Genomic DNA, 16974 nt, shown 5'->3' with positions numbered 1-16974 from the left:
TATTTATTTAATTTTACAAAGGCAAAGTTGTTATAGCAACATAGAATTATCACTCCCAAATAACAGGAATAAAAATTACAAAAAAACAAAAATAATACATAATACATAGCATTTTATGAGTAGATAGCTTTTTATATATACAGTAGAGCATCGATTATCCAAATGTCGATCAACTGAAAGCTTTCCAGTTGGCAAATTTAAATTTTCACTAGTGCTGTGGCACTGCAATCTTTGGCTATGTCTTGGGCTACTCCAATATTATTTTTGTTGGAATGTGTGTTTTAGCTAACAGCATTGGCGCAACTATGAGAGGGTACTTAAGGATGTGCCAGGATTTGAACGAATTTCAACATGGGATAGGTTAATGTATTTTTTCGTACACAATCGGTTATCCAAAAAATCGATTTTCTGAACAACCCAGTCCCCAACTGAATCGGATAATCTAAGCTCTACTGTAATTTAATTTTTTAAAAAACATTTCAAAGAATAATAAAATGTTAACTTTCTGACGAAAAGTGCCTACAAGTAAAGATCTGTACTTTGTCAAGCTATGAAACTTTTTGTCAGAAAGTAAACATTTTATTGTTTAAGAAATTAAAGTACGTCAAGACTCTTTTTTTACAAAAATTTTATATATTTAAAAAATTTTGTAAATGTTTAAAATATTTTAAAATGAATACAATGTAAAAGTAAAAAACTTTTAGAAATTATGTATATTAGTAATGCTAAGATAAAAAAACAAGTGATGAGAAACATTTAATCTAAAATTATGAGTACCAATAAAATATTTATAAAAGAAAGAATTTTTTAAAAATAGAATAACTTAAAAGTTACCTTTATATAATACTTCAGTATCCTCATTACATACTCATTTGACAGATCACAAACGGGAGATATATTTTTCCTATACCAAATATTTTAAATTTGAGAAATATAATGATTTGTAAACAAAATATACAAACTATATAAATTTTTTATTTTCAACATCATTTTAAATTCATTCCAAACTAAAGCTAAATGATATTAAATTTACCGTAAAAATTATTATATTTTATAAACTTAGTATAATAATTCAATGTTTAAATATTTTACAGTCGTAAATTATATACATGTAAAATTTTTCATTCTTACATCTATGAAAACTTAATTCATAATTATTATATTTAAATAAATAAATTTTTGTGTTTTTACTGAACACATTGCACTTTTATTCATGAGTTTAAAAAAATTCAAATATGGTATTGGTCATTGATATATTGTGTATTTACAAATTTTCCTGCTGAAAATATCTATTTTTAAATTCTTTTTAGAATTTTCTCTCTTACTTCAACAATGTATTCATTCTAATTATACTTTTTTTAAATCAAAGTTTTGTATTGGTTCACTGAATCATTTGAGAATAGTCATAAAATTTATTTTCAACTATAACAATCTTATTCATAACATACAAAATATATTCTATCAAATCTTGTGTAATTTTTAATTATATTAGTGAAATGGTTGTACAACTGAGGCAGTAAAAGCATCAGCCTACTGCTCTGTATTTGAATTTGAATCAGGAATCTCAAAATTTTTCATGGGCTGTCTTATCCAGGCTATATAGGATTCTATCCTCATCACCCAGTCCTAAACCCATAATGAGAATAAAAAAAGGTCCTCTTAGTGCCCACAGGATGGAAAACTAAATCGAAATTATGTTAGGAGCTACATTGTTAATCAGGATTCAAACTTAATTCTAATATTAAAATAATCAATTAAATTAATTTCTGATGACATATTCTCACTAGTATGATTAAAAAAATTATAAAAAAATAAATTAAACCATCTTGTATAAATATTAATTAAATAATGAAAAGACTTCAATTCAAATTTTATTTTTTTTAAAAGAAAGCATACTCTTTAATCAGTTGATGAATTAAATCTTGGGCTTTCTCTACTAATTTGACAGCATCCTTATTGTCTTCTATTAATCTTGAAAGGAAATGATGATTACATATATCAAGTTTTCTTTTCTCCATTCTATTTGACTTCACATTAACATTTTCTAAATCAAACTAAATTAAATTAAATATGCAATTATTTTATGTGAAATAATTATAAAATCTACTAATTGAAAAAAATTGTAATTGTTACTTTTTCAGCAAGCTCTTGTAATGAATAAGACCAAGCTGTTCCTTTATGGTTTATTCCTCCAGTGTAAATACCAACATAATTAATTATAGCTTCAGGGAAATATCCAGTATCCTAACATTTTGTAATTCATATAATATTCAGTTTATTACAAATCAAATACTATTAGTTTTCAATCAATCATTTAAATTAGTCATATAACAGCCTGATAATTATTGATAACTCACTCAAGCCATTGTCAAGTAAAGTTAACAAACATGTAAGTCAAGAAAGACAGGAAAGCAAGTAAATAGGCACAACTTTCATTAGCTCTGTGCCATGCACATATGTTGTGATCAGTATGATCAGCTTTAACAGTACAGAGCTGTAAACAAACATAATGACAGCTGTACTTATTTACATGCTTTCCTGTCTTCCTTTCCAGTCTTACATGTTTATGTTATCTTGCAGTGGCATGCTGTCATTGAATGCGATGGATGCGCCGCTTAACTTGTATTTTCTAAAAAATAAATATATATTAATTTTAATTATATGAAAATAATCACACAATATTTTATTATAACCACATTAAGTATCTTATTACAAATTTCTATACTACATGTGAAAAAAAAAGATAAGATTGCTATTGTATATTTGAATATTAGTGACGGAGTGGAAGCACTGTATTGTCAGCATCCAAAAAGCCAGATTCGCGCATGCGCTTTACAGAGCACCAACCTCACCCGGTTTAGCCGGTGGAAGCCTACGACCTTGGGTGAAAGCTGCACACATATAAAGATTCCAATTCTATCAAGGACCGGTTCTGGGCTGTTAGCCGCCTGCCCACTAGATATTTCGATTACGTGAATAACGAGTAGATTTATAACTTAACCCAACCGATAAGAATTTACTGGTATGTTTTTACGATAGTTCTGTATAGTTGACAGGAGTTTAAAAAATCCATTAAAATATTTGATATATTTATTCCGCTCTCCGATTTTATATTACTCACGGATTTCGATGTTAAACCAGTGATATTACGATTTCGTACATCCCATCTTTAAGGGGATGTAGAAAAAAACGTGTACAATTCTTGTATAATGTTAAAAAATTAACCGTTACTTCGACAGCGTCATTTACAACTAAATTTAATGAATGAGAGAGATGCACCAGGTACAGAAAAAGCTCTAGAATTTATTTTCCTTAAATTTACGATTTATGTATCCGTTTGTCATAAAAATTTGTCTTTCCACTTTTTTCCCGAGACTACAAATATTCGAGTACAAAGTAACTGGTTTTGACTTATTTCTACTTAAGAAGTAGTTAAATAATTAAGCGATTAGGGAATTGGGGACATAAACAAAACCCTGATGAGAGCCAAAATTTTACTTAAACAAACGCTTAACTGAACCTTCTCTAGCTGAGTACAGTGGAGACTGATTTCTTCGTAATACAGTATTAGATGTAATAAAGACAGAAATTTTTCCAGTTCAACGAGAGTGACCGAAAAGTTGTAAATTTTGGAAATTTCTGAGGACACTTGGTTCTAAAACGAATTAGTTAGAAAACAAATGACTATTAAGTTTAACATATTTAGATTTTTACAGCTATGGTGAGAAACGTTTAAAATCTACAACAGCCCTGTCACATCCTTTGAGATATACTAGTGATGTGACAAAAGAGGTATTTGACATTGACTGGTATCGCCACCTTGGGGATTTGGCAGTCCGCGTGTATGCACGCTCTGCAACTGACTTCGATTCCATCCATTAGCCACTCGTAGGGAGCTATTTGACTAAGCGCACTGTTTTAAGATTTAAAAAGTAAAGAATATTTTATATTTTTACGTATGTTTCTTTACAAAGCTATATTTAATTATAATTTTCTTTAAAAGTATATTCATATAATTGAAGAATATTTTGTACCAGGTATGTACCATTACATCAACCACAAATTTTATTTCACCAAGTAAGTTTTTATTATTTTATTTTTAATTGTAGCCCTTATATCGTGGCTAGCAATTCAGAATGAAATTGTGGTATTAAAAATGCATTTAGAGAAGTCTATGGTTTTTACTGGCTTATCGAATAAACAATATGAATGGACCTTAGACCATCACTGGCATGCAATTGACTGATTGCCCCTGGATGCCGGCTTCTTACAGAAACACAGCTTCCCTATCATCAAATGCCACGGCACGCCACTGTTATCTTGACAACAGCATTGAGTTATCAAAAAATAATACAGAGTAAACGTTGTTTAAATTTTCATGTACAGGGGTATCCCTTGCTTAATGCGGGATTTGATTAATATGCAAAATTAATTGTGACAATCCCTTTATATACATAGCAGAAGTTTTAATTAATGTGGCTTTACCAGCTGTCTTTACTTAAAAGATGTACCATGGACTTTGCCAAAGAATTCTCCATAAGACAGCATAATCCAGGAAGTCTCTAACACATACACTTACCAACTTTTAGAAATGTATAGTTCCATTGCACTTTGTTTGGCTACAATTAGTCAATCCTCCTAATTTTATTTATTCCCAAGTTATGAAATTGGGTCACTTTAATAAACAAAGCAAATTACACCAATTTCTAACAAATTTTATAAGAAAGCAAATGTTTTCAACTATGTTAAATGAGCATGCTTCTTCAGGCTAACTGACTTTCACAGTTCATATGCAGCTGTTAAAACAAAGGGATTGCCATTCACTTGTTAAGAGGAGTAATATAAGGAAAGAGGGAGTAGGGGGTTGTAAGATTAAAAGTTGTAGATCGACTTCCATGCAGGGGGAAGGAATCTAAATCTTGAAAGTTTATAGCTGCACTTTTACTTGCGGTTTTGTAAATCTCTAAATTATTTGTAACACTCTGTATATTATAAATTGTTAACTAAAATAAAAACTTTTTAAATTTTATACTTACTTTAAGATATTGTACATGAATATCATTTTGTCTTTTAGATAGTTTTGATCCATCTCTAAAACATTAATCATTAATACAGTAAAATGATTTAATTTTGATATAATATTTAAAAAAAATTAGTTTAAAATTTTAAATAAAACATTTAGTTATAAATTTTATCATAAAACATAAGAATTTATTTTAGATTAAAAAAGTTTAGGTAACATGATTTCATACAAATGTACAGCAATAGCCATGTAAATTGCACAACCCAAAAAAATCTTATTACAGTCAACCCCCTATAACACTGTTGATAATTCTGTTTTATATGAATTCCATGTTGTATGAGTCACTTAGATTTTACAAATACGTGAGCCATTCACAACCTCCACGTATTTGTAAAATCTAAATGACTCGTACAACATGGAATTCATAATAAAACGGAATTATCAACAGTGTTATAAGGGGGTTGACTGTATATAAAATTGTGTTTATTTTTTAAGTTGGAGTATCAATTTGATGCAGACTTGCAACAAACCATAAAGATTGAATCATTCAAGACATCATAAATATGATAATGCTTTTCACTGGCTGAAAAAGTCTACTGCAGCAATGTTTTTAATGACTGCATCATCCATTGGTATAAAAACTTGTGCAATGATGATACATTTTATAAGCAAAACAGAAAGTTTTCAACAGATAATGAAGCATCTCAGTTTATAAGAACATACTGCTAACTCTTCCAACTTGAATGTAAAATGGGAATAGAAACAGGCATAAAAGAGAGTACACCTTGTGACATCATCTGTGCAACTTGGGCTTAAAAACTTACAATCTATGTAAGAAACCATTAATCACAAATAGTATGCACATATAGTGGCTTATCTGGTTAAACAGCATACAAACTAGAGTACATGTGATAAACAGTGACATGTAGGATTGTATTTTTTTTTTTAGATGAAACCGATTTTATCTGCATAGAATTGACAGCTAACTCTACATTAAGCTTAGAAAAAGCAAAGCCTATAATGGGCTGCTTGGTGAAAACAGTAAAGTTTCTGATGAGTCAAATGATGTTGGAATGCATATCTAGTAAAAGTGTTGGTGGACTACATTTTAAGTTCAATGTGGCATTATATATTATAAATTGCATGTTTCTAGTTTATTTTTCTTGGTTTATTCTCTAAACTACCCATATTATCATTACAAATCTCTATTATAACTTAAATATGCTATTTTGCACATCTGTTGAAGAAGGCCATCAAAATATTATCTTTATTATTGTGTGTGTTGTAATTTTTATCTATCACTTCTTTTGTAAAGAATAAGGACTGAAGAGGGGATCAGTCATTAAGACTCAAAATGCATTTCCTCTATTAATAAAGCCTATATCAATAACTGTTCCTTGTGTAATAAGTTTCTCAAAGAAGCTTCCTAAACATTGCCAATAACTTTAGGATTTTTTGAAAAAATCCACAGAAATCAGTAACAGAACAATTAATTAAAAGCCATCAAGAGCTTTAGTAAAGTGAGCCCCTTTAGCCTTTTTTGTTTTTTTTTGAACAAATGAAATACATAATTTTTTTTATTAATAAAGAAATAATCTTAAAGATTTATTTTCTGTTAGTAAAATTAACATTAGTTTAGAGGTAGGAACCACAGCAAGCAGCTAAATTTTTTTCAAGGAAAAATTCCTAGTTTCCTTCCATATCAACAACCCTGCTGTTTAAATGCTTTTTGGTTTATATTATGGGCAATGCAATTTCCATGCTGCTACTGTATTAATATACTAAACTGAAAAATAAAAAATTATAAATACCATTACAAATATTCTATGATTTTAATATTGTTACTTACACATTCAGAGCAAGAGGTAAATGAGCATATTTAGGAATGGTCCAAGATAATGCATTATACAACATAATATGTTTAGGTGTAGATGACTGCCATTCAACTCCTCTTAAAATATGAGAAATGTTCATTAAATGATCATCTACAACATTTGCAAGATGATATGTTGGATAGCCATCACTTTTTAATATTACCTGTTTACACAGATACATTAATAGATAATAAATTTAAAAATTATCATTTAAAAAAAATTCTCTCACTGGATCTCCTTCAGATTCAGTCACTTTAATTGTTATTGTGCCATATATTATATCGTTAAATGTAATATCTTTGTTTTCTAACTAGAAAAAAACAAAATATTAAATTAATGTTCATAAATTCTTAGCGTTAAGAACTAATCCATAAACTACATAATACATTATTTATTAAGCAGAAAGAAAGATAAAGTTATCTATTCAATATTTTATCATCACAATTATGTAATATTATCAAAAACATAGAAATTTCATTTAAAAACATTATTTTTTTTTCTATTTTTTTGGCATACATACAGAAAAACTTTCTGTATAAATAGATTCATCATATTATTGCTAATTGAACAATTCTAACATCAAGAACTTTATTTAATCATCTCATATTATAAGGTAATAGCATTAAATTTATGCTCAATTCACCATGAGGTTAAATGTTAACACTAATATGCACAAAATAACAGCTTACTTATTCCAGCAATGTTTACTCTGAATTACAAATGTTTTCAGCCACATTTAGAGACCTTCTTCAAGTAAAATGCCATTCCATTTATCAGACATTTGAAAAACAGAGAAACATTCTACAAGTGTTATGGATTTGATTTTGTACATATCAGTGTTAATTGAAAAGTTCCAGTTTTATTAATTAACTTTATACAGTTAAGAATGTTTTATTTACTTATATACTTTTATATTTTGTTATAAGATAAAAACAAAACATAATATATGGACAAGCTATTATATTAAAAATTATCTAAATATCATTAACCTCACCTTAAATCGAACAACATATGGCTGCCCTGCAGACAACTTGTCATTAATTTCTTGTTTACTCAGATGTCTGCACATATTATCATAACCAAACTTTGGAATTCTCTTTTTTCTTAAATCAAGTTCTTCTTTAGTGCAAAAACATCTGTAAGCAGCATTTTTCTGAAAAAGTACTGATCTTAATTCTCTTTCATACATTTTTATAATATATTGCACTACTTATTATAAAATTTTCAAGTAATTTATTGTACACAATACACATAATATTAATTAAAATTATTGTGTGCAACAAATTTAATTAATATTGACTAATCAAATTTATTATATCATCACATTAGACTTATTCTTAATAACTTTTTAAATAAATTTATATACAAACATAAAATGATATGTAAAAACAACAAAAGAATGTAAAAATAAAAACATCTTATTCAGAATCAAAAACTACTGTACAGTTAAGTGACAAGACAGTAAAGTAAATATGCAGAAATTACTGAGTAAAGATTAATAGTAAATGAATAATTAATTGTATTGTCAATAATAATGATCATAATGAAGTTCAATTAGTAAACTAGATAGAGTAATATACTAAACTTACTGGAATACATGCTGTCTTATTATGTACCGTACCTTCATAATGTTATAATTTTATGAATTTTTAAATTACCATATTGTTCCCAATATAGTACATTTCTTTTTTGAAATTTCTACTTCTCAAAGTAAACAGTTGTACTATATGCAAGAAAGTTCTTTCTAACCTACATATAGTATGACCCTTATACATAGCATTATTGCAATATCTTTCCAGTAGAAGTCTGTTTTACTCTGCTCACACATTGTCAATGTGATATTTCTTTTATGTAGTTTATAGGTAAGAAGGAATGGCAAATGAAGAATGTGTTGAAAAATGAGACTCAATATTTCGGCAGGCAAACAATGGAATTCAAAAATCATTCAACTAAATTTCAAAGACAGAGTTTTGAAATATGCTCAGAATCACAATAATTGTGAGACAGCAAAGAAATTCAAAACAACAGAAGCAAATTTGTGGTACTGGTAACTTTAACTATTTTGTAGTTGATTCTGCAGATGTAAAAGTAAAAAGTCATACTATATTTGATTATTTTTTCCTTATGAAACACTCCTTGAAAGTTGGTGGTCATACTATATTTGAAATAATATAGTATTATGTGTGATTTTACATATTTATTATATTGCATTTTATAATAAATTAATTTTTACATAATTTCATACAAATTCGTCTGTTAATTGTTAAATATTGAACTAATGTCAACTTTCTCCACATTGTTTTAATGTATGACAATTATTCAAAAGTTTTCAAGATAGAACTAATCTTTATCTTCAGCTATTATACAATGTGTTCAAAAAAAAAAAAAAAAAACTGGACTTTTGTCATGGTGTGCAAACCATCGTACCAATCAAATTCTGGCAAGTGGTTAGAAGCAAACTTTGGTAACACAATGCCACTTGGTACGTTGTACTGATGATATAGAAATGTTGAAGTAAACACATGCAGTCATTGCTCTAAGAAGTAAAAATGAAGAACTCTAAAGAGCAACATGTTTGTGTGAAATTTCACTTTAAGATACATTTTTGGCCTTAAAGAAATTACTAATGATTTTCTTAAGGCCAAAAATGCTTTGTAGTTATCTTCAGTTGTAATAACTACATTAAAAGTTAATGCTATTTTAATTGCTTGATTTCCATCAGTTTAGATCTAATAAATATTCAAAGAAATTAATAATAGAGATGTTTTGTAACTATGTAATGAAAATAATAATTCAATAAAATACAATTATTATCTTGTATGTTTTAAATTAAAAGCTATTATTAAATATATTTATATATAACAAGAATACAAATAAAACTTACTTGAATTAATTGACCAGCTGCATTCTGATATAAATGTATTCTTTCTGACTAATCAAAACAAAACAAAAACAAAAAAAAAATTGTTTTAGAAATAAATACAATTTATTCAAATCTTTAAAATAATTACAGCTCAAATATTAAGAAAATTAAAATAAAACATTGGTCATATTTTAAATTTTTTAATGTCATGCAGGTTTTGCCAAATTTCATTTCAATCTGCTTTGAGATCTTTACTTTTTTTTATAAACTGTCAATTAATTATAGATTACTGTTTGCTTATATGCTCCTTAACTTATTAATAAAGTCAATCACAAATAATAAGAAGCCTATCTATTAATAAATAAATTATGACTTTTATCGTTTGTTGATTCTCCAAAGACTGGAATTTCTGAAAAATTTGCCAAAAGAAATAATACCTTAATAATGAAAAATACATGTTTAAAACAAATGTTTTGAACCCATTTAAGAAATCATCTTCATGTTACTTGTGAAAATCTTAAAAGAATATGAAAAAAACAAACATGTTCTATTACTAATTTATAAGTTTTATCTTAGTTTTATATTCCAAATAATTAAAATTGTTTAAACAAAATTATTTTAAAATATAAAATTTCATTCTGTAAAAAATAAAATATATATATTTACTTACTTGAACATAAGGAGCACAAGGACCTCCAACATATGGGCTTTCGTCTGGAATTAAACCAGACCAGTTTAATATTTCATTTAAGTGTTCTGCAGTACCAGGAACTTTTCTTTTCTGTTTTACAAATTAAAATGTAATGAACTTTAATCATGGAATGAGATTAATAATTTATATAAGATTCATAACTTAATGAAAAATATTATTTTGAAATGGCTGGTATTATTAATTAATTTGATTTGTGTCATTTTAATAAGTTAATATGAAAATCAATTTAAGATAAAAAACATATTGAAAATCAATTTGGTATCTATCAAAGACTTTCAATAATTTTTAAGTAGAATTTAATAACAATTAAATATTTATCTTCTCTATAATTTTATAAACATCAAGAATATTTAAATCTGATTATATACAGGTAATATACAGTCAAACCTTGGGTTATTTATGAACAAAGTTTTGAATGCCATATTTGCTCTGGTAGCTATATGATAACTTGGTTTCTGAACAAGCTACTTGGCAGAGCCAGCCACTGATGGTCAACTTCCTATACTTCCAATGTTAAGGTAAGTTGACGGGATCAATGATAGGATTACCAATTCAGTAGTGGTGCTGAGATTCACTTGGCATATATATTAGATGTCACAACACAAACCGTCATGGACTTTGTTATTCAAATTAGATTTCAATGAACATGTGTGTAAGATCCTTCTTCCAGTTTTTAGTAAGTATAACAATTCAATTTAATTCAAGTTAATTAATAAAAACTGCATTAATTGACATTTGCATAATATAAATGACATCCAATAATTCCTATTTAAAGGTGCTTAACTGAAATTAAATAACAAAAATTTATTATTAAATATATCTTTTTTTATTATTTTTCATTAGTACATAATCGATGTTCGGCATTATATTTAACAGTATTAATTCAGTGCAATGATTTTTAATAAACATCTTTTAAAAAAACATCAGTATCTGTAAGCCAGAAAAAAAATTTAATCATCATACAAAATTATTAATTACTTTTCTGAATTTTTGGAAAAAGTAAACAATAGCAAATTACTGCTTCCGTAAATTATTCATTTAACTCTATTTTTCTTTTTTAAATTGAATTAAAAACCACATTACTAGAAACAAAGGAAATCTTACACCATGATAAATTAAAATGAAAACTAATGACACCACTCATATTAAACAGAAAACGTAAATTGCATGATTGTTACAACTCCACTGATTCAGCTGATAAATCAACATGACATTTCTAGCCTAAAAAATATTAAATTAAAGCATTTTTTCAAAGGTGTTTCGAGGTTACCTATGACACAGTTAATTCTCCATGACTTTTGGAAGAATCACTTCAATATCTTCCATTGCTTAGGTTTTATTTACAAGGCCTGGCAGCAAGTGACTCACAGGACCTTGAACTCATACTGGAAAAACCTCTGGCCTGATTGCGTTGCAGAGAGACTTCGAGGGACTCGAGCCAGAACCTACTACAGTTGTCAATGACATCGTACTTGTAGGGAAAAGCATGGCCCTGGAAGTCAACAATGCTGATGTTGAAGAACTAGTGAAAAAATACAGTACTGAGTTGTCTACCTACTAACTCAAACTCCTTCAAAAGGAGCAGCAGAAAGATATGCTTGAGGAGATGCCCTTGGAGGAAGAGGAGGGAAGGGAGGATGTGCCTAGTGCTCTTATTAATGATGTGTGCAAAATGGAGTAAAGTGCAAAGTTTTGTTGAAAGGTATTACCCTAATAAGACTGTAGCAAGCCATGTCATTAATCTTTTCAATGACAATGCTATGTCTCACTTCCATAACGTTGCGAAACGTAGGCAAACGTAAATTTCGTTAGACAGATTTTTATTGAAAAAGAGGCCCAATGAGTCCCAAACCAAATCTGCTAGTGAGAAGTAGAAAATCCAAAGGGTAAGAGAAAAAAACTCCTGAAGCACAGGAGTTTTTTCTCTTACCCTTTGGATTTTCTGCTTCTCACTAGCAGATTCTGCTTGATGGTTACCTGATGTTATTATGAATGGGAACTCCTATTCCAAGAAATAACATCCCTTCCTTTCCACCTCCTCTCCACCTGCATCATCAAGACTTCTCAGCACAGATAAGGTTGAATAAAATTGTCTTTCTATTATTTATAAACCTTATCCAGTATTCAGTTGGTTTGTTATAATATAATATTACATTGCATTTGTAGGCATTTTTATGGATGAAATACAGCTAAAAAACTAAATAAAAGGTTTTGTTTTGGGATTGGAAACAGATGAACCCATTTTACATTGTTTCTTATGGGTAAATTTGTTTTGGTTTGAGAACAAATCGGTTTCTGAACAACATTTAAGAACAAATTAAGTTCTTAAACTGAGGTTTGACTGTATATTTAAATTTTAATTTGTAAGCCATATTCTAGTTAAAATATTTCATTACCATATAAATTTTGTGTTTATTTTTAAAATGGGTAAAAGTTTATAATCACTACATCACTAATAAACATATTCTAAATAAATAGAATTTTTTTGACTCAAACAAATCTTCCATACTAAAAGACTGATGTCTTTACTATCTTGCTTCTCCAGCCATTATGTATATATTGTAACATATAAAGAATCAGGAGATTTTATTCATTATTAATTCACATTAAATGTTAAAATGAAATAATTAATAGTATTGTATTTGATTGCTGTTCTAACAATTAGTTGTATGTTCTTCAGAACTTGGCATAAAGTTGCTATTGAGAACATATCATACAGGAACACTCCTTTTGATGGAAAAAGTATATTTATTTCTATAATTTACAATGGAATTTCAAGCTCTATGCCCCTCTTCAATCCTTATTTTATTATGTATATCAGTAAAACTAAAAATAATTATATTGCCAGCTGAAATAACTAATTATTAAACTGAGGGGTAAAACAAGTAAAACTGTAAAAATAATAATATTTTGGTTAAAATGTATTAAAAATTTGAGTAATAAAGATAGTAAAAACATAAATTCCATAAAAACTGGTTAAAAACAAGTTGTAAAGGTATTTGTTTATTAAAAATTTTATTGATCAGCACCAAAGAACAGCATTGAAGAGGCAGTGTAGTAAGCCAAAGGGGAACTGTGTTTTTTGTAGTTACGTTTTTACTGTTCTATTGTATTAAAAGTGGTACAGAAAGAGTGATGGTTTTCAAGTTGGAAAGAGTTCATATTACATTTCAATTTTATTTTCATTCACGTACTGCAATCACACCAAAAATCCCAGTCTGAGTTATCACCTCATTTGCACACAAGCTTTACTACTGCCTCACCGAGAATGGTCACCAGTCTAAATGTAAGTTGTAACAAAATTTAAACCCGTAATCCATCCTCTATTGTATTAAATTCTTGTCATTTGTATTACCCTTCAATTACTCTTTAACTTGGCTTCACTTTCTCAATCATCAGAATTAAATTTTGCATTAACAGATATGTTTCCTCTATTCTACAACAAAACCCAGCCTACGCTACAACAGCAAGAACTTTTCCCAGTATTGTTCTCCTATGGTCTCATGGCACATCCTGTATTATTTTAATTTATTTATTAATTAAATATATAATTATTATTTCATATTGTTACCAAATCAGTGTCTTCTATCCTAAGGATAAATTTTCCTCCGTTCTTCTTGGCAAATAAATAATTACAGAGAGCTGTCCTCAATCCTCCTATATGCATAGATCCAGTAGGACTAGGTGCAAACCGAACTCGAACATCTCCACTGTAAAATCTTTTACATTTTAATGCGCAATTAAGTATTTTCAGCGATGAAAACGCTTTCATGTTTAAATATTAAGCTTTTCTTGCGATCTTCGCAACCATTCCCGCATCAATTTTATTATCGCCACCTACTGGACAGATTACTGTTTACACATGTGCGACTCGAGTAGTGTTGCCAGATTTGATATGTTTCTACAGTTTAATATTTAAAATATTAATATCTATATTATTAAAAAAAATAAATATAATTAGCGGTATAACTTCTAATCGTATGTAATAATTTATATGTTACCTTAACTTTACGAGCGAAATATTTTATTATTCTTTCCGTCATGCAGATTCTAAGAGAACCTTTTTTCATTTTCATTATTGATTCGACAAACCAATAATGAGGACGATCAGATAATGAGATAAGGCTTCGATATATCCGGATCAACCCGTACATTAAAATTTCTCAGTTAACTAGAATTCCTAGATCAGCAGGCAGATGCTTTTACCGCCTCGGTCTTTAGCGTTATTAATTTTTGATTGAAAACACGAATACCTTTCTATAACACAAGATCAGTAAATATATAAAAAAGTTTATTTAATTCATTCAGTTAAGATTATACTTAAAATTACATTTTATTGTATACATATGCTTTGTACAAAATTTTATTTAAAACTAAATAAATCAATTAAATAAAAATTATTGTAAAACATAATAGTGGTACTTCAGGATACGAACACCCCAGCATACGAAATTTTCTGGATACGACATGAAATTCGAACATATTTTTGCTCCACGATACGAACAAAATTTCACCATACGACGTTACATTAGTTCGCAGCGCCATTTTTTATTCACTTCTGTTCATTGGTCTCAGTCCGCGTGTTTGCTTCGTCGTGGAAGGATCTTGCTCGATAAAGGAAATCGTGAGGTATTATCAGAAAGTGACTGATTTTATTGAAAAGAAACATCCCAAGAAGGTTCACACTGGCCGTATTGCTGTGTGGCGAAACGCCATATTATTGTATACGCGCTAGCCGTAACTCTAGTGTTTAAGATTTTCTTTGTGTTCTTTGTCTTCTCTCTTCTGGATTTTTCCACCCTTCACTTCCTGTTCGTTGGAGGGGGCAACACCGTTACGAGAACGAGGCCAGAAAGGGAGTGTAGGCCCCGAGGTGAACGAGGGAACTCATTCTCGAAATAGACGAGGAAGCGAGCAGACGGACATCTCGGACAAGATTTATTAAGAGAGAAGAGAAGGACAGCGACGAGTGATCCATCGAGGGAAGAATAGAGAAGATTCCGGCCAAGAATTGTTTGAATCGTTGAACTGAATTACAGTTTCCCCCTCCAACAGGAAGATATCACATCTAATTATTTCGGGTACCCTTTTCTCTAAACTTTCTATACGTTTCCTTACCTATGCTATACTATCATCCTTCCGTAATTTAATCCTAGCTTGTAAGATAGTTATAACCTTAGTAATTAAGTTAGTAGCTGTGTTCTATTGTCGCGAACCTGCCTTCGATGTGTATCACCACGTGCGCAAAGCTTTTGTTTCCGTTATACACGTGTGAGATCGAGTAGGGATTCGAATTACTTAATTTCAATATTACCCCACAACTTTAGTGGGAGCTTATGTAATTTACTTTTGTCCACGAATAAATTCTGTATTTTCCCATATCTTTGTTTTTATTGCCCTTTCGGGGCTCCGTACTCATATATATATCGTAACAATGGCGTCCGCGACAGGATCCCCGCTCTAACTTCACACGTGTATACGGATTCTTTGTTGCCATTGTGTGTAGTGTTATTACGATATTATTCGATTGTCTTTATTTAAGCACACGTGGTGTTCATTATTATGGATAAGAGTACTCTGGTGGAGAGCTCGGTCCAGAGCAGCGGAAGTATCGGTAACCCCGCTTTTGTCGTGACCGGATTCCTCGAGATGATCCCAACGTTCTCAAACTCCCCCAGCGACTCCGTTAATATAATTCAATTTTTCCAAACTATCGAAAACATAGCTAACCTTGCAGGGTGGAATAACGTGGTGAAAATCGCCGTCGTACAAGCCAGGCTAAAAGGCGAACCCTTGAGTACCTTTTTTTGCCTATTAGAACAATACCCGCAATCATACGATGAAATCAAATGGGATTTGATCAAGTGTTTTGATAAAAGGAAGACAGTTGAAAAAAACATAGTTGATCAATTACTGAATCTAAAGCAAGGGAACAACGAACCTGTTACCGATTATATTATACGTACTAAAACACTTCTATCTCGCGCTGTTAGTGATCATCACAAAATAATCGCTCTGCGTGACGAAATTATAATGGAGAGATTCGTGAAGGGACTGTGCCATCGTATAAGGGCCAACGTGATGAGACGTGCTCCCAAATCCCTTGATGAAGCGTTCAAAATGGCGGAAATAGAAGAGAGAATCGAAGTCGAGTGTAACAGTGCGAATCAACCTAGAGGGGTATATACTGCAATGGGCGAGGAGAAGGAGGTGACATGTAATAAGAACGAGGTCGTTAATACTCCTAAAGGGGACGGTGGACCTAAACTAGACAACTTAGAAAAGAAAATTGATGCTCTGACGGACGCAGTGAACAGACTCGTGAGCGCTCGTGAAAAGGAGAATATGACCCATAATAAGAAATGTTTCAATTGCGGAAATGGGGGGTCACTTCGCCCGCTATTGTCCCACCTGTGGTAGACGTGATTTAAACGCGTAGAGGAGCACCAGGATAGCCAGCATAGTGCTCCGTACATTCAGCTAAATCTGGCGGACAAAGTTA

At 29.9% G+C, this 16974-nt stretch overlaps 1 protein-coding gene across 1 annotated transcript; it reads right to left on the bottom strand.

Annotated features, from left to right (window-relative positions):
- Positions 1 to 807: 807 nt before the first annotated feature.
- LOC111635923 (probable glutamate--tRNA ligase, mitochondrial) lies at positions 808 to 14335 on the bottom strand. The gene is made up of 10 exons (XM_023381061.1): positions 14044 to 14335; positions 10431 to 10541; positions 9782 to 9829; positions 7892 to 8050; positions 7127 to 7207; positions 6873 to 7060; positions 5037 to 5091; positions 2134 to 2244; positions 1897 to 2054; positions 808 to 904 (listed from the first exon to the last, which is right to left on the bottom strand). Exons 1-10 carry the CDS (start codon positions 14242 to 14244, stop codon positions 808 to 810), a joined length of 1209 nt encoding a protein of 402 aa, XP_023236829.1. The 5' UTR covers positions 14245 to 14335.
- Between the last annotated feature and the right edge of the window lie 2639 nt (positions 14336 to 16974).

This window comes from Centruroides sculpturatus, unplaced genomic scaffold (assembly GCF_000671375.1).
Source record: "Centruroides sculpturatus isolate CEXI.00-Female unplaced genomic scaffold, Cexi_2.0 scaffold1063, whole genome shotgun sequence".
Lineage (NCBI taxonomy): Eukaryota > Metazoa > Arthropoda > Arachnida > Scorpiones > Buthidae > Centruroides > Centruroides sculpturatus.
Note: the sequence above shows the minus strand (reverse complement) of the source record. Positions and strands in the feature narration are given on the sequence as shown.